This window comes from Bubalus bubalis, chromosome 2 (genome assembly GCF_019923935.1).
Source record: "Bubalus bubalis isolate 160015118507 breed Murrah chromosome 2, NDDB_SH_1, whole genome shotgun sequence".
NCBI lineage: Eukaryota > Metazoa > Chordata > Mammalia > Artiodactyla > Bovidae > Bubalus > Bubalus bubalis.
The window spans coordinates 19,817,456-19,841,166 of record NC_059158.1 but is presented as its reverse complement, the minus strand read 5'-3'; the positions used below and the strand labels follow the sequence as shown (position 1 = coordinate 19,841,166).

General features: G+C 43.4%; 1 protein-coding gene and 1 long non-coding RNA gene across 8 annotated transcripts in view; both read right to left on the bottom strand.

Annotated features, from left to right (window-relative positions):
- Window positions 1-16,140, bottom strand: part of CARMIL1 (capping protein regulator and myosin 1 linker 1) — a 315,090-nt gene extending 298,950 nt beyond the window's left edge. For 2 of the 7 annotated variants that reach the window (XM_025266530.3, XM_044928000.2), the window contains exons 1-2: window positions 13,921-14,456; window positions 9,756-9,853 (exon numbers count right to left, since the gene is read on the bottom strand). In XM_025266530.3, coding sequence (XP_025122315.2) covers window positions 9,756-9,853; window positions 13,921-13,960 — 138 coding nt within the window. In that variant the 5' untranslated portion in view covers window positions 13,961-14,456. Of the gene's footprint in view, window positions 1-9,755; window positions 9,854-10,285; window positions 10,677-10,713; window positions 10,824-13,920; window positions 14,457-16,091 lie in introns of those variants that run through there. The other 5 variants (XM_044928010.2, XM_044928014.2, XM_044928005.2 and 2 more) reach the window with 5 other exon arrangements.
- LOC123329225 lies at window positions 14,713-15,494 on the bottom strand. The gene is made up of 2 exons (XR_006544587.1): window positions 15,411-15,494; window positions 14,713-14,931 (listed from the first exon to the last, which is right to left on the bottom strand). It is a non-coding gene; the product is annotated as an uncharacterized LOC123329225 (long non-coding RNA).
- Window positions 16,141-23,711: the final 7,571 nt, after the last annotated feature.

The window sequence follows — 23,711 nt, the reverse complement described above, 5'->3', positions numbered from 1 at the left end:
AGAACCAGCCACTCTGCTAAGCAAACCTTTCTAAAGACAATAAAACTAATGAGGTGGGGGAATTATTCTCTATTGAGACTTCCTGAATAACAATCAGGTGAAAAATAAATACGTCCTCTAAAAAGTCTGTCAGCCAGCAATTCCACTGCCAGGAATTTATCCAAGAAAAATAAATGTGAGGATATACACATTTATAAGGCAAAATACTGGAAGCAACCTAACTAGCTCATAATTAGTGTTAGCTAACTATGGGCTAATGGAGTGCCAGACAGAAATTTAAAACATAAATATGTATGTATTATTGTCATGGAAAGTTTTGACCACAAAAAGTAAAATTTTAAAGTACATTACAAAATAGGATTTATGATTCCATTTTTAAAATAGATCATATAGTTTATGTATATAGCATATAAAAATATGGAAAATATTGATTTTTTTCCAATGACTACATGTAAATTGATAGGACTAGTGATGCTTCAATTTTCCTTTCCTATTTTACAACTTGTTAGTAAAGCAAATAGCATAGATACTTTCAAATTTTTTAAAATAACAAGAAAACTTTTATTTGGCCAAAGCAATGTGCCACTGCTATTCTTCACTTGGCCAGCTGCACCCAGATCAGTGTTTCCTACAGGGTCTGGAGAACAGATTCTTGATGCCACACACCACATGCCCCCCTTTAAGAGGCACAATCCACAAAAGGCCATCGAAGGCTCTGAGAAAGGTTGTTTAATTCAGGTTAACAGTGTATGCCCAACATTTGTGATCCACAAATTTTAAAAAGTTTAAAAGGCTCACTGATAAAGTAGGATGAGGCTAGACCAAGGCGATCTGAACAGTGAAATGTCTGAAAGCAACATTCTCCAAGGATTAAGATTTGCAGGAAGTGAGAATATTTCACCTGAGGACTAAAAGACCAAGGAAAAACATGGTATGTCTTCAAAGTCCTGACCCACATTCATGTAGGAGGGAGCAAAACTGTCCTGTGATGTTCCAGTCAACCACACTAGAATGAATTCAGAGAAGTTATTGAGAAGCAGATTCCAGCCCAAATTAACAAAGGGCCTTCTGAGTCTCTTGCTTTTCCCATCACAAGATAATGAAGCAAAAAGTGGATACCCAGCTATCAGGGATGCTCCAGAGGCAACTTCTCATAGGCCAGGGTGCTTGGTTAGATGGCTACCAAGAGTCCTCTAGCCCCAAGATCCTCTGGGGCCAGATCTGAACAAACACCCCAAGGTCAGCTTAAGCCAGTCTGTCCATACCAGATTGTCTCCCGTGTCCCTAAAGCCCAGGATCAGTAGGAATCGACACACATCTGCCTCCTTAGTGGGAACTTGGCACAGTCATCTCAGACCCTTGCCACAGACTGGAGATTCTCTCAGTACAGTTCAGTTGCTCAGTCATGTCCGACTCTTTGCAACCCCATGGACTGCAGTACACCAGGCTTCCCTGTCTATCAACAACTCCCAGAGTTTACTCAAACTCATGTCCACTGAGTCGGTGATGCCATCCAACTATCTCATCCTCTGTCGTCCCCTTCTCCTCCCACCTTCAATCATTCAGTACAGTTCAAGGCATTTGTATGTCCCTGCTTCTACCTCTAACAGCACTTGCTGCGCACTTAGCATGTCTAAGGAGTCTAAGAGAGCTGCTGGCCAATGTGCATCGAAAGATAATGTTTTCAGAAAAGAAAAACGCTCTCCCCAAACCAAGGTGAGGGAAAGGAACAGTGGGTGAAAGTAACATGGTTTTATTCTCACACACACACCCCCCATCCTTCTTTCCTCTTTATTTTACCCCTCTTTTCTCAAAGAGTTGAGGAAAGTGATATTTTGAGAGCGAGAGAGAGTCTGTGTGTGTATGTACTGGGGCACAGGAACAAAGATTCAGGCAACAATAGGCCCCATGTATCCCAATCCAAATCCTTGTATTCTGTTAAAACACAGCAAGCTTTTTATCAAAGGGGAGGATGACCAGAAAGAAAAAAGTTCTATCCTTCAGATTTTAGTTGCATTTTCAATTTAACAACAGATATTAACAGTGCTTCTGATGAAATGAAACAAAGTTGCTACAGGAACCTTTCACTAAAGCCCGGTTTATTTTCTGTTTTACAACCAAGAAAAAAGGAGTTCTCCCAATTCACTGCATATGCTGGTTAGATTTCCGGGGTCCTCCTCGTCCACAGTGCCCCCCTTCACAAGACTCCAATACTGCCTCTCCTCCCTTCCCTCTCCTCTCCGGCAGGGTGGACCTAAATGCCCTTTCCCAGGGTGCCTAAATCCCAGAGGCTGCAAGACAGTATCTTTTTAAGAAACAATGAAAAGTTACACCAGGCTGATGTATGTTCAACAGCTTCTTGCCCAAGGTCATTTGACTCATCTAACTCAACTACAAAAGAAACTGGGGCAGACGCAGATGAGGAAAGTAGAAAGTAAATGCAGCTCAGGTAACAAGTTCAAGTTGGCCAGAACTACCTCCTGGAAACACATGCCCAGAGCCAGAGCCTGCCTCCAACCCCCTGCCCAGAGATCAATGGGAGCCCCAGCTCTGACTCGGGGTAAATTCCAAAGCACTCAAATACACATTCTCTGATTTTGAGTTTCTCAGAAGTTTTGCCAGGACCCTTGGCAACCACGTGCATTCTCTGATACCCACTCCTGACGATCATTGCAATGCTGTTGCCATTTTCTAAAGCTCCATTTTCTAGAGGCATGTAACTTCACCCAGGTGCTTTGAAAATTACCTGTGCACTGAATTGTAAGTGATCCTTAAAAGCTGAGACTCCTAAGAGTTCCACAAAGAGAACTGTTCAAATTACCCAACAACTGGTACAAGAGCTTCCTGCAGAGGGAAGTAAACCTGGGGGCCTAGAACAATGATTTTCCAACAGCATTTCTTCAGGAGCCACTGCAATCTACAAACATCTGACATGAATTTCATTCTTACAGCTGCTAGGAGAAAAACACAAACACGTGACTTGATGCTATACCACATTTAACTTATTAGCAATCAACCATGAGGTAAAGTTAGCTGTTAGGATATTCCACTTTTGTGCAGCACTCAGGATAAATGTGGCACTAGGTAAAGAACCCATCTGCCAATGCAGGAGACATAAGAGATGCAAGTTCGATCCATGGGTTGGGACGATACCTTACAGGAGGGCATGGCAACCCACTCCAGTATTCTTGCCTGCAGAATTCCAGACAAAGGAGCCTGGTGGGCTGTAGTCCATGGGGTCACAAATAGATATGACTGAGTGATTAAAACTTTCCAAATTGTCAGGATAAAGCACCCCCATCTCTATCTATCTGGAAAGCATCCTGAGATTGCAAAAGTTAGCTATTATAAAAACTGTGATATTTGTACTACTTAACAGGTAAATAGGGACACTCTATACTAAGCAGCCAAAACATAATTTAATCTCCCCTCTATTTCTGAGATATGTTCATCAAAACAGCCTCATGAAAAATTAAAAAAAAAAAAAAGAAAAAACACCTTCATGGAAATCACTGAATGAGTTTATTTTGGATTTATTTAGATTTTGTTAGTTTATTTGGATTTATTTCGATTTTAAATGATAAACTTGCAAAACGTAAACTCCTAAAATAGCATTATTTTACTGGCTCCATGATAAAATATGTGCTTTTAAATGGTACAACTGTTTTTTTCTTTTTCTTTTTTAAGTCTGGAAAGGTTAGTATCACCTGAACATGGCTACAAAACAACAATTCCAGTGTGAATATTTGTCTGAGAAGTGACTACACCCTTGGTCATGCTGCTGAATCAGGTGTTAGGAGATGGGGGAATTAGGAAAATATTAAACAGACTAGTCATACAAAGTGAGTATAGCCTCATGTAGAAGAGCAATGCTTTCTGTATCAGAGACTGAAGTTTTCATTAATTCATGCTTAGATGGGCCGGATGCTTACAAAACTCTTAGGTGAGCTTTATTCTCTTTTTCATGCATTTTTAAAAATAAGCAGGTGTGAGTGGAGCTCATATTCTAATGAAAGACAGCACAGCCATCAAGACATTTTAACGACATCCCAAATAATGTCCTTTTACTTTTCCTCACTTTAAAAGTCAACTTACAGTTATTCCAGTCAAGCCTAAGAGGTTCAAACGTTACACATAAAGAGCCCAACAAGAGAAAATACATTAAAGAGCTTCCAGGTTAACTTTTCAAGACTAAATAAGTGAACAGCCAATGAAGTGTTTTCAAGGAACAGGTGAATAATACGATTAGTTTCATGTCATTTCCTCAACCTGCTCAGTCTACTAAGAAAGGAAGTCCTGCTTCTGTCCCCATTTAAGAGGGATGTGGTAAAATAAGGGATTGGCAAAGACGATCAAACCCAAATCCCAAAGTGAAACAGGAAGAACAAAGCGGAGACCAGGAATGGGCCTTCCACACACTTCAGAGGCATGGTTCTAGAGAGAGGCGCACATTGCTGTCCCCTAGGTGAGCAACAGCAGAAAGAGGGTGGGAAAAGGGTGTGAGAGACCTTGCTTCCCCCGACAATATCAAATTGCTAGATCATACGTCCATTGCCGATAGGACTACACAATGATACAACCATGCTGGAAAATGAAAAACGACAGCTTCTTCTAAAATGAGACAGGCAATTCCCATACAAACCCACAATTACGCTCTCTGGCATTTCAAAGGGAGAAACAGAGACTTATTTTCACACCAAAATCTGTAAACAAATATTTATATCAGTTTTATTCCTAACAGCCCCAAACTGGAAATAGCCTACAACTCTGTCAGTGGGTGAGCAGTGGGTAAACAAGCCGTGGTACGTCCATACCACAGACTACTCCTCAGAAACAAGAGTGGAAAAGGTGCAATGGACACACAACTTGGATCAATGTCCAGGCAATTAAGTAGAAGCAAAAAGAGCCAGTCCCCAAACGGCACATATGTTGTGTGATTATACTTATGGGACACTTTTGAACTGACAAGATTACGGAGATAGAAGACAGATTCTGGCTACCAGCTGGCAGAGCAGTGGCGAGTCTGAGGTTGTGGACCTGAAAGGCAACACGAGGCATCTCTAAGGTGATGGAAATGTTCCGAATTTTCCAGTATCACTGTCAACAACCCGTGGTCACGTCCCAGAATTTTGCAAGACAGAGGAGACTGGATAATGGATACAGAGGATCTCTCTCCATTCGCTCAGTCGTGTCCGACTCTTTGCGACCCCATGTACTGTAGCCTACCAGGCTCCTCCCTCCATGGGATTCTCCAGGCAAGAGTACTGGAGTGGATTGCCATTTCCTTCTCCAAGGGATCTTCCCAACCCAGGGATCGAACCCAGGTCTCCCACATTCCAGACAGATGCTTTAACCTCTGAGCCACCAGGGAAGCCCATTACTTCCTATAACTGCATGCAAGTCTACAGTTACCTAAAACATTTAATGTGTAAAAATGAAATTCCACTTTTTACTAGAAAAATTGGGTGGAGATTCAATTAGCAGATGGGAGGAAAAGGCTGGCCATCTAACACAGAATCACTTCCTAATAACATCCTCTAAAGACAAGACAGGAAAGTATCACAGAAACAGATGACCCAGTGCCAGTGTGGCCTGCAGCAGACCTGCCCAGCCCTTTATTGAAGTACAGGCCAAAGAATGTCCCCTAGGAGGACATGCCAAATGACGGAGAGCCTGTTCTAGCCTGTTCCATGTTCACTTTAACTGTGCCATCCCCGTTTCCCAAACTATGGTCAGTAGGGTTTCTGGCCATGTAAGTTTGAGAATGACAGTATATTCCATCTCATTCTGAGAAATCCACTATGCACATGAGTGTACCAAAATCTCTGAGTCAAAGTCATGCAGTAAACACGCTGGTTGATCTTTGTTTAATGTTTGATTGCCAAACTTGTTTGGCCATAAAACACCCTCCCCCTGAATATCCTACCATTTCTCATTTCATTGGACCAGCACACACCTTAAGAATTTCAGGTTTCATCAGTTGCCGTCCATCTTGCTTTAAAGGTAACACAAACAACTGGGCATTGAAATCATCTGTGCCACTGAGAAAACAGAATGCAGAACCCTTTGGTTCCTTCTGCTTTCTCATTTGTTGATCATGTTCTGCTGCTGCTGCTAAGTCGCTTCAGTCGTGTCCGACTCTGTGCGACCCCATAGACGACAGCCCACCAGGCTCCCCTGTCCCTGGGATTCTCCAGGCAAGAACACTGGAATGGGTTGCCATTTCCTTCTCCAAGCATGAAAGTGGAAAGTGGAAGGGAAGTCGCTCAGTCATGTCCAACTCTTAGCGACCCCGTGGACTGCACCACCAGGCTCCTCCGTCCATGCGATTTTCCAGGCAAGAGTACTGGAGTGGGTTAGGCAGTTAAAACCCATCCCAGTTAATCCACAAAGAAACCATTTACAGAGCACCAGACTGGGCTCCCTGTGCTACACAGCAACTTCTCACCTAACACAACATTGTTTAAAAAAAAAAAAGTAATATTTAAATTAAAAAATAGAAAAAAAAAAAAGAAACTGTTTACAAATAGATACTTTTATAAGGCCTGTTTCATCAGAGAAAGGAAGTGAGGCTGAACAATGTTATAAAGTGGCTGGGCTATGGTGTGAACCAGGCATGATTCAAGGTCCAAGGCCTTAACCACTGGGCCCTATGGCCTCCCGAGGGAGGGGAGGATAAAGTTTACGTGGTGGTCATTAGGAACAGGTGGTAGGAAGAGATCTGTTTAAACAATCCCAATTTTCACCTGATCCCGACTGCAAGAAAAAGAATTCGCTTTAGGCTGGGCCATTTTCCACTCCATACCCCTTGCTCCCACTGTACTTAATATGTCTCTAAGACGCCAAGCTCTCTCTGGCTTCCAAGCATATTCTGCTTTCTTTGTCTACAACATGTCTCTACTCTCTTCCCTTAGTAACTCTTGTTCATCCATTGGGTGGTAGCTTACATCTGCCTTCCTTCTGGAAGTCTTCCCTGACCCTCTGGGTCAGGGGTTCCATCCATGTGCTTTCAGTCATCCTGCTCACAGCACATCTCAAAGCATTGCCTGTTGAGATGTCTACCTCTCCAACTAGACCCTGGGCTCTGAATCCCATGAAGTCAGAGTCGACATCCATCTTGGACATACCATGTGTCTGGCTCATGCTCAGCAAGTGTGGAACCAAGCAATGAATAATGTATCAATCAACCAAATCCATACAGGGAGCTCTAAGCCTTCTAAAATCCAAGTCTTTGTGAAAGTTCGCAAGTACCAAACAACAAGCTGAAGGATTGTTTTGTTTGGGTTTTTTAGTATAATGGTGAAATGGATAAGACAGGCCTGGGTTCAACTCCCGACTCTGTCATTCATTAGCAGGATGACCTGAAACAAGTTCTTTAGCTTTTCCAGATCTCAGTTTCTGCAAATGCACGTGGAAGGAGGGCCCACCTCAGAGGGCTACTGCAGGAGCAAATAAAGCAATGCATAATTAAGTGTTCAACAGAACATGTTACATAAATGTTAGTTATCATGACCATGAGAAGATGATGAAAATAAACTCTCTATGAAAAATGGAAGCTGGAAATAGCATACAGTCTCTAAATGTAAAAACAAGGAACCAAGTCACTCTCAGCTTTACAGGAAGGAAGGGCACTAGACAAAGAAATGAGAAATAAAAATCAAGAAATGCTGAGTCAGGCCAATTCACATATGCCCTATTTTATGGGACTAACAGCCAAAAGAAAGTCAGAAATACAAATTATAAGGGGATTCCCCCAATGTTTTAAGTAATTGAATTTCTCTAAATTCAGAAAATTAACAACTTAAGGTGAATTCGTAGACCATCTTGCTCACACCTGAAGCTTGTCAAGCCTTGAATATTTCAATTAACAATTCTTGCCCCTGCAAGTAAGGAATAGCTAAAACAAGTTTACCCTAAGCTACTAGAAACTGCTTAGATTCCAGATTTGGGGAGATAAATGTTTAAATTCAAATACATTTGTAATTTGATTACAACCTTAATCAACTCCAGCTAATGTTAAGATGAACTCCCCCCATCAAAAAAAAAAAAATCTTAATAGTAAGTACCAATCATAACTAATTTTTAAGGGTGCTAACATTTTATTTGATGTTTAAACTTGTCTTTGCAAATTTTACTCATGACATGGATTTCTTATGTTGATGAATAGTGTCCATACCAACTAGTACTATATACCAGGTTAGACTGTTGCAGGAAACACGACTTGATATTTGAATTGTAAAAAGATGAACCCATCTTGTGCAGTAAACATGTAAAACAAGTGGCAAGAACAAAATTTCTTCTCTCCACCCTACCACTGCCGAAACATACCTGTACCCTTCGGCTAAACAATATTAAGTAAAACACAGCTTAAGGAAATTTACCCTTTATCAAAACTGAAGCAGAATGATGATACCAATCACTTCTGCTATTGATAGCCATAATTATACAGTCTGGGTAAACACGTTTTGTTGCAGGGCAGAAGTCACTCCATCAAGTTTTTCCACTTAAATTTCTCTGCCATCCTGACTTGTACACAGAGAGAAGTCATCCATCAATAAATAGCATAATCCTTCCATCCACCGGAGAAGGCAGTCAGATGTTTTAAAGAGATTCTTAAGACAGCTGCTATGAGAAAGATATTTCAAATTCTGTGGCAACTTCAACTGAAGAAACAGAATATTAAAAATATTCTTTTAATGACACATGCTTGAGGTTTTAAAATACTCCAGAAGGGGGAAGGGGGGAAAATTGGCAGGAGATAAAACAATATTCTTGAAATACTGAAAACTGTTGAAGCTGGATGAAAAGGATACGAAGTTTAACATACTATTCTCTACTTTTGCATATGTTTGACAATTTCTAATGATAAAAAGATAAATAAGAGTAAACAGACTATTCTAACAAAAACACAAGCAGGGTGTATTTACCTAAGCTTAAGGTTTGCCACAATTTCAACAGAAACCATTAAAACATCACAGAAGACTTTTCACCTCCCTAAAGGTACAACTCAGATGCTGACAACTCCCTAACAATCCTGTGTTCAACAGGCTGATCCCTCAAGCCCCCAAGCGACTCCTCTCCCAAGTTGGAGGGAGCCCCCCAAGTTCCATCAACACCAACAGACATACTAAATACCTAAGACACCAGACTGGTGATACTCACATATTGGCTGAGGGTTCATCTTAGCTACATTTCATACAATGAAAGTGCCACGGGCCTTAGCAGTTGCAAATCTGCTCAACTACCATTTACAGCCCTCAAGGACTCAAAGAAAGCACTGAAGCCAGGGCAAAGATCAAGCTGGCACTCTGCTCCCCAAACCAATGGATCTGGATATTGGATGGATACGGATATAACATTTGAGAAAATTTAATAATTAAACTGACATGAGATGAATTTTTTTAAAACTCCTTCAAAGTCCTCACAAACAGGATCAGCTACTCAGCCACAGCAAAAGTAAAAAGCAAGCTCCCTTTAACATCCAACTTTCAACAAACAACCTGAAAATGGTCTCTAGGAGACGACCGAGAGGAGGGTGACTTACAACTTTAAGAAAGACAATATATTTTAAAACTTCAGTCCCTAAAATTTAACTTTCAGTGGGCAAATATTCCAGCTCACCTAGGAGAAAATGGGCATCAGAACATTTGAAGAAAATATAAAACACAGAACAAGCACTGCATGAAAATTAGGCAATCAAAACAATAGAGGGAAAAACATTTTCACTTCCAGACTTTAAAAAAGTTAATACTTACCAGCACTCTGTTTTCAACTTTGTCTCCCTTCACTTCCAGCTTTACTTTCTTCTTCAATGCAATCTTTATCTTTCTGCCAAGAACATCCTTTATGCTTTCTGAAAGAAAGGAATACCTTCATTAGATTCTTTTAATGAGAGAAAAGCATTGGCGAGGATAAAGCGTTTGAAGGAGCATTTCTGGTTGTTTTTATTTTTTTTTTCTTTTTGCTTATTTTAACAAGCTTGATTCTAATCACCAAGTATTTAATGAACGCTTACTTTGTGCCTTGGACTGTGTGCTCAGATGCTGAGGCAAATATAAAAGCATATGATACAACACCAGTCCATGCAAGCAAGGCATGACATAACCTTGCTGGGCAAAGAGGATACTCACACACCAGGGAGATAAAGAAGAGCAATGGCAGGTAGTAGCATAGAGCACTATATTGTGAGTAGACTGTAAGCACAAGAATTCATTGACTCTTTTGCCTGGTTATCTGCAGCCCCCAGCTTGAAAAGCTGAATGCCAGCAGGACTTCCCATGAGTACCCCCAAAGTGAACAGGTCCCAAATCAAAGTCAGTTTGATTTGATTTTCCCTGCTCCTCTTCCGGCCCTTCATGAAGCTAGAAATCTTCTTTATCTCCAATTCCGTTCTCTCAGGGGCTTCTCAGGTGGTGCAGTGGTAAAGAATCCACCTGCCAATGCAGGAGACACAAGTGACATGGGTTCAATTCCTAGGTTGGGAATATCACGACTGAACACGCACACCGTTCTCTCAGGGAGCCAGTCACCTATTCTCCCAGGACCACCTCCGAAACAGTTCCTGAGCACTGCTCTTCACTCTGTATTCAGGGCCTCAGGATCCCTCACTGAGACTAGCCAGACACCTCTAACCGATCAGCCCCCAGAACCAAAGTGGCCCTTCCAAAGCCACAGATCTAATCTTGTCCCTCGTGCTGTGTGACTATGACTCACAGTCATTTTTGGATGAATCCAAACCTTCCAGCACGCCACGAAAGGCCTTTCACGTTTTTCCAGCTTAACTTCTCAGCACACACTTTCCCTTTTCTCCTCCTGGTTAGATTCTGCAAAGCACAGCAAATTTCTTTGTAACCCCATCACTCTGAGCTGTCTATTATAATGATTTTGATTTATTCATACATTCAACAAACATACCTAGTGTGCCAACTACTCTGCTAAGTGCTGGACTAGAGATGACCCCTGCCTTCCACAGGTGCTTACAATCTAGTGGAGGGCAGGGATCGATGTCACTCGACGAATGTGCAACCACTACCATGAGATCGTGGACAAGACAACACACAAAGGTTTCAGAGAGTAGGGGACCCCTGACCTGAATCTTGAAGAAGTAGGAAACAGACCACCGGTTTCCAAAGCAGTGTCCAATACAACCCACTGGGGTGCAGGAAGAAAACAGCAGCATTTTTACTTCTACTTGCACTGCGTTTCAGTGTTATGTTCTAGATTACACACACTCAATGAAATATGCATGCAACTTAACAAATGTATTCATGTATTTATTAAGGGATGGTCAAAATATCGTTATTAGAAACCCACCATAATGAGTTTAAGAGCCACTCAGATAAGAAGAGTGAAGGAGGGGAGGACGGGACATTGTCAGCAGAGAGAAGAGCATGAGAAGATGAGAAAGTACAGTTTGTCCAGGGAACAGCAATGAGGTGGCATGTAGGAAGGGGGAGGGAACAAGTGGAGGACTTCACTGCCTGGGGAGTTCCCTAGGCAGCTCCTATCTTATCAGCCCTCAAAACGGGTACAGGCTACAGGCTACTTGTCTCTCCCCTACAAAAGAACTGTGGGAAATGAGCATGTGAAATTGACTTAAAATATACGCAAAGAAAAAGACAGGAAAAGTTATATAGTCATAGGTCAAAAATAGCTATCTTGGAGTGGTAACATGAGTGACATATATTCTCATTCTTCTCTGAATCTTTTAAATAAAAAGCCGGTATTACTTTAATAATCAGAAAGTTACACTTTTTTTTTTAATGTTTTGGGGAATTAGCTTAAGGAAATATATTGAGTTTTTCACAAGGTTGCCATTTTGAATTGATGAGAAGAGAACCCCTGTGAACATGGAAATAAGAGACTAAAGCAGACAGGAATTTCCCCTCACCCAGGCTAATTAGACCACTTAAAAGCCCAAAAGAATACTGGGCCTATCACAAAAACCTGTGTCCCTTGTTTGAGAGACATGTAAGATGGGCAGAGCTCGATAAACACAAAAACTCCATCTCTAGATAGGGATGAATTTCAACTTTTAAAATATACAAAGAATTCATTTTGAGGACCATCAGTAGAAAACTCTTCCTATCCTTCATCACCCTTTATCTTGTGTCTAATTACCTAAACCTAAAGTTTAACTGCAGCTTCCCTGGTGACTCAGAGGTAAAGAATCCACCTGTAATGTACGAGACTGGAGCTCAATATCTGGGTCGAGAAGGTGCCCTGGAGAAGGAAATGGCAACCGACTGCAGTATTCTTGCCTAGAGGATTCCATGGACAGAGGAGCCTGGAAGGCTACAGTCCATGGGGCCGCAAAGAGTCAGACATGAGTGAGCAACTACACAGCAATAACAAAGTTTAATTACCTAAACTGTTCAAGACCAGGCTCAAAGATACCCAATTTTAAAAAAAAGTATCTGCCACCCGCTTCAGTTATCCTTATCCCCTGGCCAGTGATGCAAACCCTCCCCTAAATTCTCTTTCCCGGGACCTCTGGAGGCATCTTTAGAGGTTCTGGGCATGTGTTTCCTCTTCTGGGTAGGGTTTTGGTAAGATCTCCTACTCCCAGAACGGGATGGACTGCTCATTCCCAGTGGACTTTACAGGATTGAGGAAGGGGAGGGGAAGAGGCCTTTATATCCTAAATATAGTCAAGACTTTGGCTTTTTTCTAATTCAACAAAACCAGAAGCTTCCATCTTCCATATAGCCTAGCAACAGCTTCTTTACATCAAGTTTCACCTGCTTGAGTTAACAGTCGCTAATAGAAGAACACACACAAACTCCTCCAAAGTAAAATCTCTAAGAGGTGAAAGAGAGGGGCAGATTCCTCAAACGCAGATGCATGGGCGGTTAGAACTCTTGTCAGCACCCATTAACTATCATCTTTCTGAGTTTAGGCTGTGTAGTGTGCCAAGGATGATACAGTAAGGAAACAGGTCATTGGGGCTCAAAACACACACGCACACAACAACACATACCTTGTTACAATACAACCTGCTACACACACACACAAACACACACGCAGGCACACACAAGCTTTACCCTTGGTTTTCAGAACACTCTTTTCCCCAAACCTCATTTTAAGCTCTGCCATGTTAACCCTCTACATAATTAAGTTAAACCGCAGGACAAAATACTCATACACACACACCCTCACCCCAAAACCCTCAAGGGACTCAAACAATGGGTCACCTTGCACAGGGTACCACATACAGGTTTCCCTAAGAGATCCGGGATGGGGAGAATTGGCAGGTTAATCATTACTGAAGTAAGGCTTTTATCATTAACCCTCAGTTTCCTGGCGCAAGTTTGCGTCAGTCCTGTAACCCTTTCGCTCCCACTTGGCGATGCGAAACTACGCCTTGCCAGGCTCAGTCATTACACCCGGCCAGTGCCCCCTCCCCCAACCCCTACGTCACAAGGGCACCTCTGGCTGAGAGTTTTCTGGGGACCAGGGGGTGGGATGTGGAGCTCCTGGCACGTGCCGGAGGCGACCTACTGTGCGCTCGCCAGCCGTTCGTGTCCTGGGCTTTCCGGGACTTCCCGAGTTGGGAACGCGGGACCGGCCGCTGTAGAGGATTCTCCTCGTTTGCAGGATCCCCCAGACCCAGGCAGCCCGCCCCCTTCTTCCGCCAACCTGGACCCCCGGTCACCGCGGGAGGAGGCGCTGGGAGCCTCCAGCATAGCCGCGGCGAGCGCTCCCGGGGCTCCCGATTCCTCCCCAAGCCGGCCCTTTTGGGACTCAGCTTTTCTAGCGGTCAGACGAGAGCAAACTTCCCGGCGCCCCCCCAGCGACCCTGCCCGACACCCCTCCGACCCCAGGGGCGCGGGGACGTGCGGGAGGAGAGAGGTCGGATGGGAGGTGGAGGCGAGGGGGCCGCAGAGACAGAAAGAAAATCAACCACCGCGCGACTCTTACCTATCAACTCCCCGGGCACCTCGGAGCTCTCCTCGGCCATGGCCCTCTAGGTGCGGGGAATGTTGCAGGTCCAACTCTGATTTACGGCCCCCACCCTCCCCCGACTCCCTCAATTTCCTAGAGGCAGATGCAGCTCGCAAACGGGAGAAGGTGTGAAAGGTGGGGACGGAGATAGAATTTGGCCGCGTCCCCCGCCCCACCAAAAAAAAAAAAAAAAAAAAAAGAGTTGCAAATCCGAGGTGGGTTTGCGGCTGCTGCTACATGACGCCTCCTTGCAGTTCCCGGCGGCGGAACAGAGACCCGGCGAGGTTGGGAGCGGGTTGCGCGGGCGGCTGCGTGGCTGGCTCCGGCTTGCGGCTCCGGCCGCTGGCAGTTCCCGCCCGCTCCCGGCGCCGCACCTACGGCCCTAGGTGAAGGCGGAAGGCGTGGGGAGAGGCGGGGAGAGCGGCGCGGGGCGGGGGGCCAGGGTGTCCTCACGCTCCAGCCGGGCTCCAGCGGGGCGGGGGCAGCTCCGGCGCGGCTCCTCCTCCCTCCTTTGCCTCCTCCTCCTTCTCCTCCTCTAGCGTTTCCTCCTCACCTCGCGAGACCCGGCCTCCGCACGCGTCCCAGGCCGGCCTCCCAAGCCCGGGGGCGCGTTCCCCGGCGCTGGCCGCAGAGCGAGGCTGCGGCGGCGTGCACCGGGAGCTCCTCGTGGCCTCCCTCCCGAACCGCCGAAGCCCTGCGTCTGGAGAGGGGGCGAGGGAGCCTGGGAGCCATCTGCTGGCCGCTGGGGAGGATGGCCGGGTGGGCCTGGGCAGCCCGATTCCGCGTCCCCACCTCACGGCGAGCCAAGGACACCAGGGGACGGGAGGCTGAAGACCCCGCGCACGTTCCGCAGGCTGGTCTGCGCGGAAACCCGGTCTTTCTGGGACCCCTCTGCGCCCTTTCCTTTTTCAACCCTCCCTGTAACAGGCTGGCGTTTCCTCGACGTTATTAATTTTCCATTTCTGGGGAGCAGGAGCTAGACGAAACCTGTAAACACGAACCATATGGTGAGAAAACACTTTTTTGTGTGCTCAGCGGGCGCACCGCCGCCGTTTGCCATCTCAGACATTCGAAGTGGGAGAGCGCACGCGAAAAAAAAAAAAAAAAACAGCCTTTCACTCGCCCTGGAACCTCCTTTTAAAATGCCAGGGCACTTTCGGGCAGCTGAGAGTAATTCACAAAAGCCAGAATGAGCCTGCTGATTGGTCTGATCGACCTGGCCGACTTTCCCTGGGTTCCACCCCCGGAGAGACAACTTTAGGGCAAGAAGCCTTGCAGCGACTGGATTGCTGCCTTAGTGCCTGGTCTGCTGGGAGTGAATGCCTGTCATCGGGTTCTGTTTCTAAACGACGGAAGGAGGGAGGGAGGAAAGGAAAGGGAATCCCACGCAGTGAGAGTCTAGTTCTAAACACTGCTGTCGTCCTTGGATCCCCAAAAATCATCTTAAGCGTCTCTGCCCGCGTTACCAATTAAGAGATCCACCGGTCTGGCCCCTTCTCACCCTTCTAACCTCTCCAGCTCCTCACTCTTACAACCTGACTCTCCAAAACTATTAATAATTGCTGTTTGCTTTTCCCTTCCTTTTTAGGTTATCTGATTCTTATCTAGTGTTTCCCTGGTGGCTCAGACGGTAAAGAATATGCCTGCAATGCAGGAGACCTTATCTATGTTTTCAATTCCAGCCCAATGTGTACCTTCTTTGTGAAGCTTTTCCAGGGTTTTTCAGATCACTGTGACCCCTCTATTCAAAACCACTAGAATATGTTATTGGCTGAAACATTATTTTCTAAGCCCAAACACACAGTGCCTTGTTTCATTACTTGTGTATTTGTCTAGCTTTACTACTTTAACTCCTGCATTGTTCCCTGAGTTTGAGTTTGTCTGCCCAACTGGACTGTAGGAGATTTAAGGGTGGGAGTTTCAGACTTTTGAACCTTCTCAGCAGACATGTGTGAAATAAACATTTGTTGACTGATTGGTTTTAGAGCTTTGGACCTGACTCCCTACTGTTTCTAAAATGTTGGCTAGTTAAGCTAGACCTGTCCTTTATGCAATTAATATCTTTTTATGCAATAAATGGAAATTAACATCTCAAAACCATCTTCCATTCAACCATGTGTATTCAGAAGGATTTTTCTGGCACTTACCAGGAAGTTTCAGAAATAGACCTGAAGGTTCCATACCATGTGGTATCTGTAAAAATAAAGACAAAACTCATTCCCTCTTTGGCCTGGGGTGGTGGGGAGAATAAAGGACAGGCTATATGGAATTCCTATAATTCAGTGCTCCTTGGAGCCTTTTAAAGGTAGCTGAAGTTTCAATAAAGAATCAGGTTTTTTCACTGGAATAAGATCCCGATTGACTCCTACACTTCCTACGTTGAAGGCATGGATTCAAATGAAATGCCATCTCAGTACTCAAAAATGACTGACTGTGGAAATGAAAATCATTTACTTCTTCAGAGCAAAACTCAAGTATGTTTCAGAATAGCAAGCAAAGAACTCCACGGAGCACTGTTTATAAAATCCACCAAGTAGTAAATGCCTCTAGCAAAGGACAACCAGGGAGTCTACTTAGAGAATGCATTTTGAAATCTGAAATGTGTGCTTATTGACTGAAATCTGCCCACCCCTTCAATGCTGCAGACTTTCTTCACACTCCTGCCCTCCACCTTCTATACTTATAAGTTTACCCCTGCCACTGTGGTCTTGATCAAGAGAGTGGTTAAACTACCTGAAACTAATTGCCATTATAAACATAATTACCTACAGCTTAATCTGTATATGCGGCTGTGTTTAAGTGTTATAACCAGCACTGATGAACTGAAATGTATTAGTCAGAAAGAAAGCTTCTGAAAAACCAACTTTTCAGAGAATCTCTACTGCACCTGAACTTTTAAATTGTTAAACACAATTGCAATAAATTTAGGAACAAAATTATTTTGGAAAACTATACATACTTTTAGTTCCAAAGTATTCATTCATATCTATAGTACATATTTCAGTGTACTGTGGTGAGAAAATACACTATTAATGTCTATGATAGTCTAACATTAAAACAATATCATATAAAGAATAAACTCATGGAGACAAAACAAAAAAATAAGAAATCAGCAAGCTAACAACAACAACAAAAACTCCACTATTTACCCAAATCAATTTCTGATCTTCCTTACTGCCTTGAGAACTGGTTCTAAAGCTGGAAGAGATTCAGTTATGTGGGAACCAAAGACATCACTACACCAACCAAGCAGTCACTTGCAGACTAACTTCTCACCTTAGCAACTATGATTTTTTGGGGGGTCTTCTTAATGAGGTATATGTTTCTCAACTGGGTTAATTAGACCTTCAGGGAAACTACACAATGAAATACTACACTTGCAAAGGAAAAATTAGTTTATTTTTGAGTAGAAGACAATGAAAGATAAATTTCTATTGGACTATATATTCCTTTAACATATTTACAAGTGATATAATACATTTGCTTAAAAAGTAATCCATGGGAGAGGGGAGTGTTTGTGAAGTGGGGTGGGGGACTGAGTAGGGACTTGTATTGATTTTTGTTGTAGCTGGATAATAGGGTACCTGGGAATTCACTGCTCTAACTTTTATGTGTGCTGAAATTTTTAATTATGATCACAATCAAAGCAAATCCTTGCAGATATGACTGAGAGAGAAGGAAGACAGTTAACTCAGTCATTAACGCAGAAAAATATCTGAGCATGCTATCAACAGAGCTCATAGCACAATGGCTTTCCATAACTCAGAACACTTGAACAGAGCATTTCAACAGACACCACAGTGCTGTGTTTCAAAGAAGCAATTTTTTCATTTTAATGATAATGAAATCAGAATGCATTTTATCATTGTTACAGACAATTACAGCATGCTTCTCACATCCCACCCCAACACAAATACAAAATCTACTATGGAATCACTGGTACATCTACCAATTGACAATCTCTGACAAGTGAGGAAATAAGAACTTGGCTCTTATTTGAGCTCCCAGGGACCCCTTGGGTTAGAAAGTGCAATTACTTTATCTTTATGACAATGAGGACATACGTTCAGATTTGTGGGGTGAGTTGCTCTCAGTTGCATAGCTATTAATAGCCAAAGGGTGAACCTAGAGTTGAGATCTCCAGGTCAAAGTTCAGTTTACTACTGACACTTCACCAGCCCCTTGGTCTGTGTTCCATGTAAAGTGTGAAGATGGTCAAGGTTGGGCCCCACCCACCCACAAGGAGCTCCACCTCCAGGAGGAAGATTAAGGTGATCTTTGATTGCCCTGCAACTAGTCCAGTGCCATGCAGTAAGTGGTGAGCTAGTTGAATCTAATTGAAAATAAAAAATAATAACGTAAATACAAAATACGCTAGGTAGATGCCAAATGACGTGTTCAATAAGTGCTATAGAAATTCATAGAGGTGGTGGGGAGAGAGCACTAGGAGGAGAGTTGCCTTTATAATGTCACTCAACAAATGTGAGTGGTGCTCAGCGTGCTCAGTCTAACTCTTTGTGACCACAGTGGACAGATTCTTTATCCGCTAAGCCAGCAAGGAAGCCCCAATGTGAATGGAGCACTTACTATTTGCCAGAGGATATAATGGTGAATGGGCTTCCCTGGTAGCTCAGGTGGTGAAGAATCTGCCTGAAATGCAGGAGACCCCAGTTCAATTCCTGGGATAGGCTACCCACTCCAGTATTCTTGGGCTTCCCTGGTGGCTCTGATGGTAAAAAAAAAAGAAAAAAGAAAAGAAAGAAAGAAAAATCCACTACAATGCCTGAGGCCTGTGTTTAATCCCTGGGTTGGGAAGATCCCGTGGAGGAGGTCATGGCAACCCACTCCAGTACTCTTGCCTGGAGAATTCCATGGACAGAGGAGCCTGGCAGGCTACAATCCATAGGGTCACATGGAGACGGACATGACTAAAGCAACTAAATAGCAGCATAATGGTGAATTAAACAGATGCTTCATGGAACCTCGAGAAACTGTCAGGGTAAGGCGTGGGAGGAGAGGGAGGGAGAGAGAGACAGGCACCTGCTGTCAGTGCTGAGGTGAGAAAAAACAGAATTATGGGAATGAGAGGGTGCAGGGGGTGGGCAGAGGAAAGGAAGGGAGTGAAAATGTTCCAAGTTGTAGGAACAGCATGTGTACAGGCCAGAAGATAAGATAAAAACATGGAGACACTGAAATAAATTCAGGGGGTTTTGATGAATAGAGATGGAGTAGAAATAGAAGATCAGAGAAAAGGACTGTACCACCTAGGACCTCATGAACCACTGAAGAAGCCTGAATTGATCTGAGGAGCAAGGGGGGATTCTTGAGAGATTTTGAGTAAGGCAGTGTCACAACCAGATCTTCTTGTTTAGAAAGATTATCTAGCTGGGAACAGCTGAAAAGCCTGGAAGGGAAGCAAGAGTGTTAGACATAGAGACAGAAGTTAGGAGGCTGTTGTGATATGGAGAAGGCAATGGCACCCCACTCCAATACTCTTGCCTGGAAAATCCCATGGACGGAGGAGCCTGGTAGGCTGCAGTCCATGGGGCCACTAAGAGGTGGACACAGCTGAGCGACTTCCCTTTCACATTTCACTTTCATGCATTGGAGATGGAAATGGCAACCCACTCCAGTGTTCTTGCCTGGAGAATCCCAGGGATGGGGGAGCCTGGTGGGCTGCCGTCTATGGGGTCACACAGAGTCAGACACGACTGAAGTGACTTAGCAGCAGCAGCAGTAGGAAAATCTAGCCTCTCTGATTAGATGATGGGGCGGGGTGGGGGGGGGGGGTGGCGGTGTCTATGTGTGTTTAGTTGTGTCTGATTCTTTGCAACCACATGGACTGCAGCCTGCCAAGCTCCTCTGTCCATGGGATTCTCCAGGCAAAAATACTGGAGTGGGTTGCCATTTCCTCCTCCAGGGGATCTTCCTGACCCAGGGATTGAACCCCAGTCTCCTGCATTAGCTGGCAGTTTCTTTACTGTCTGAGCCACCGGGGGGTACATGATTATTACAGAGAATTATCTTCTCAGGAAATGAGAGACATCTAAGAAAGCAAGTACGGAATGTGAAAAGGAAAGGAATTCAAGAATTACAGGGCATCTTGTAAAGAAGAGCTGCAAAGGAGACTGCAGCTGTTATCTATTGCAGGGTAACAAATCCCCCCAAACTTGGCAACTTAAAACAACAAACATTTAGTGTGTTGAAGATACTGTGGGTCAGGACTCTGGAAGCAGCTATGGTGGGTGGTTCTGGCTCCGTCTTTCATGAGGTTGGTGTCAGGCTGTCAGGTGGGTCTGTGGTCAATTGAAGGCTTGACTGGGGCTTCCCAAGATGCAGGCAGGTGTCAGTTCCTTACTGGTTGTTGGCTGAAGTCTCAGTTTGTCAGGAAACACAGGGCTGCTTAAGTGTCCTCATGGAGAATAACTGACTCCCAGAATGAATGATGGGGGCAGGAGGGCCAGAGGGAGAGACAGAAAATGCAGCACCTTTTATAACTTTAATCTTGGAAATGAAATACCAGCATTTTTGCTGTATTCTACTTTCACATGGATCAAGGAAGCATCCCAGGTCAATGAGGAAGATGTGAATACTGAGAAGTAGGGATCATTGGAGGGACCTTGGGAAATGGCTACTACAGAATCAGTGAAGGACCAACCAGTAGAGAAGTAGTACCAGAAAGATAAAATATAAACCTGGGATGACATGAAAAATAGTATTTCAAGAGGGAGAAATGGTTTAACAGTGTCATGTTCTGCTAAAAAGTCAAATGTGATAAGGTAGCACGTACTTGAATTTAACAATAGGGGAAACACTGGTTTGCTTTGCTTTTGGACAGATCAATTTTAGTAGGATAATGGGGGAATAAGATAAATTGCAATGGGTTGACAAGTGATTAGGAGATGGAAAAGGAGAGGAAAACTAATACAGATAACTCCAGAACTGGGGATACTAAACTAAGGAGAATAAAATCAGAGGAGTAGCCAAAAGGCTGTATAGGGGATTTTCTGTTAAGCATTGAGGATTTTATACTTTCATTTATATAACTCTGCTTCTTTCCAGTAAGAGTAGAAGGAAAAAAATACAGAGTCCCTAAAGTAAACAATGGATTTTAGTTAATAATATTGTATTCATGCTGGCTTATTAATTGTAGCAAGTATACCAAAGTAAGATGTTATAAGAAGGGAAACTGGAGAGTGAGGGGTTCTGTGGAAATTCTTTGTACTTTCTATTCAATTTTTCTGTAAATCCAAAACTGCTTAATAGTTTAACTTATATTAAAAATGCATAAAGCCACAAGAACAAAGAAGATAGGGGAAACAGTCAAAAAGTAGAAATTTTTACATTTTGGAAACAGAGAAAGTCAGTGGTAACTGACTTAACAGACCAGAGAAACACAGATTCTAAGCCAGAGAGAACACAGCAAATAAAAAGTAAGCTAATTTCTACAGCAGAACCCAAGAAAATTTCAGGAACTAGAGATACAAATGACCTCCGAATGCAGAAGTGTAGAAATGAGACTGCCCTGGTGGTACAGTGGATAGGAATCTGCCTGCCAATGCAGGGAACACAGGTTCGATCCCTGGTCTGGGAAGATTCCACATGCCACAGAGCAACTAAGTCTACGCACCACAACTACTGAGCCTGAGCTCTAGAGCCCTCGAGCTGAAGCCCGTGCACCTAGATGCTGCGTTCCACAACGAGAGAAGCCGCTGCAATGAGAAGCCCTTGCACTGCAACCAAGACTAGCCCCTGCTTGCCACAACTGGGGGAAGCCCAGGTACAGCAATGAAGACCCAGTACAACTGAAAGCAAAAAGAAAAAACAGTGCAGAATGAGAATGACAAAAAACAGGAGGCTTGGTGAAGACTTGAAAAGGAAGAGTTAGACACCTATGGTTTCCCTCCTCTCACACAGTCAGTCAACTACTCACTGCCTAAGATTGGAGATTTAGGAGAGATTAAACCAAAAGGACCTGTGCTTGAAATAGCAAAAGATAAACATGGGAAGTCATAACAGAAAAGAGGGATTTAGAGAAGAATCTACCTCCTATATAAAACCCCACAAATTCTTTCTCTGCTTGATTCTTAGAAGTCTTTAACAGCAGGGTTTATAATCCCAGGCATCAGATTTCTCTCCTAGATCACTGACTATCCTTAAAAGAAAAAACTGTAGGATTCTGATCTATATGGATTTGCCAGTGAAAAGACCAAGTCACACTCATCGCCCTAAATGGAGTCCCATCAATAGATAAGAACCACCCATTCATGTAGAGCTTCAGATCAGCTTTATTAAGCCTCACTGTTAATATAGAATCCAAGGAACACTGATATTCGAGGAAAGCCTCTAACATGAAAGCCAGAGACACAAACAAACAAACCTTAACAAGGCTTCTCTGGTGGTCCACTGGCTAAGACTGTGCTTCCACAGCAGGGGCACAGGTTCAATCCCTTCTTGGGGAAGTTCCACATGCCTTGAAGTGCTGCCAAAAACAAAAATCTTTAACAAGGAACATAAAAGAGTCTGCCAGCAAAAGAAAACTTAAGAATCCAGAATGACAGAACTTCTGGTTGTGGTCTTGATGGAATAACAAAGAGTAGTTATTTCCTTCCTTCAAAAACTAGAAAATAGTACAAAGTATACAGAACTGCTATTTTTCAGACATTGAACTGTGATCCTTGAAAGAAGGGAAAGAAAATAAGTACTATGATTGCCCTCAGATTTCCGCCTGGAAACAGTTAGATGATGGGTGCAAAGAGGGAACCCTAAACTCAGTCCATTGGATCAAAGAGATACGGAGTTTGGAGAAACAAAGGTGTCTATCTCTTGTAAGGTACAGCTCCAAGAGGAGGGAGCTGCACTGAAAATCCAATCAATAAATCTGATACAATTCCAGATGGACTAACCAAGACAAAAAGATACAAGTTAGCAATATGAGGAATTAAAGATGGGGCCTCTCTACAAACATTAAAAGGATAATAAGGAGATACTAAGAACAGCTCTTTGCCACACCAGGCAAAGAGCCCACCAGGCTTCTCTATCCGTGAGATTTCCCAGACAAGAATACTGGAGCGGGTAGCCATTTCCTTCTCCAGGAGATCTTCCCAAACTAGGGATCAAACTTGAGGCTTCCTCATTGTAGGTGGATTCTTTACCATCTGAACCACCAGGGAAGCCCCAAGAACAACTTAATGCCAATAAATTAGATAATTTAGTTGAAACATGTGGAACACCTGCATACAAGTTTCTCGGGAGGCGGGTCAGGTGGTCTGGCTTTCCCATCTCTTTCAGGATCTTCCACAGTTTGTTGTGATCCACACAGTCAAAGGCTTTAGCACAGTCAGTTAAGCAGAAGTAGATGTTTTTCTGCAATTCCCTTGCTTTCTCTATGATCTAGTGAATGTTGGATATTTCATATCTGGTTCCTCTGCCGTTTGTAAACCCAGCTTGTACATCTGGAAGTTCTCGTTTCACATGCTGCTGAAACCTATCTTGAAGGATTTTGAGCATAAACTTACTAGCCTGTAAAATGAGCACAATTGTATGGTATGGATTTGATAATAGGTATCTATTAAAAAAAAAAACAAACCTATACCTAATGATTTTATAGTAAAAGACTAAATGCTTTCCCCCTAAAATCAGGAATAAGACAAATATGATCTACTCTTCATATTTGTATTTAATATTTTTCTAGAGGTCTTAGTTATTCCAATAAGGCAATCAAAATAAATGAAAGTCATGGTGATCAGAAAGGAATAAAAAGCTTT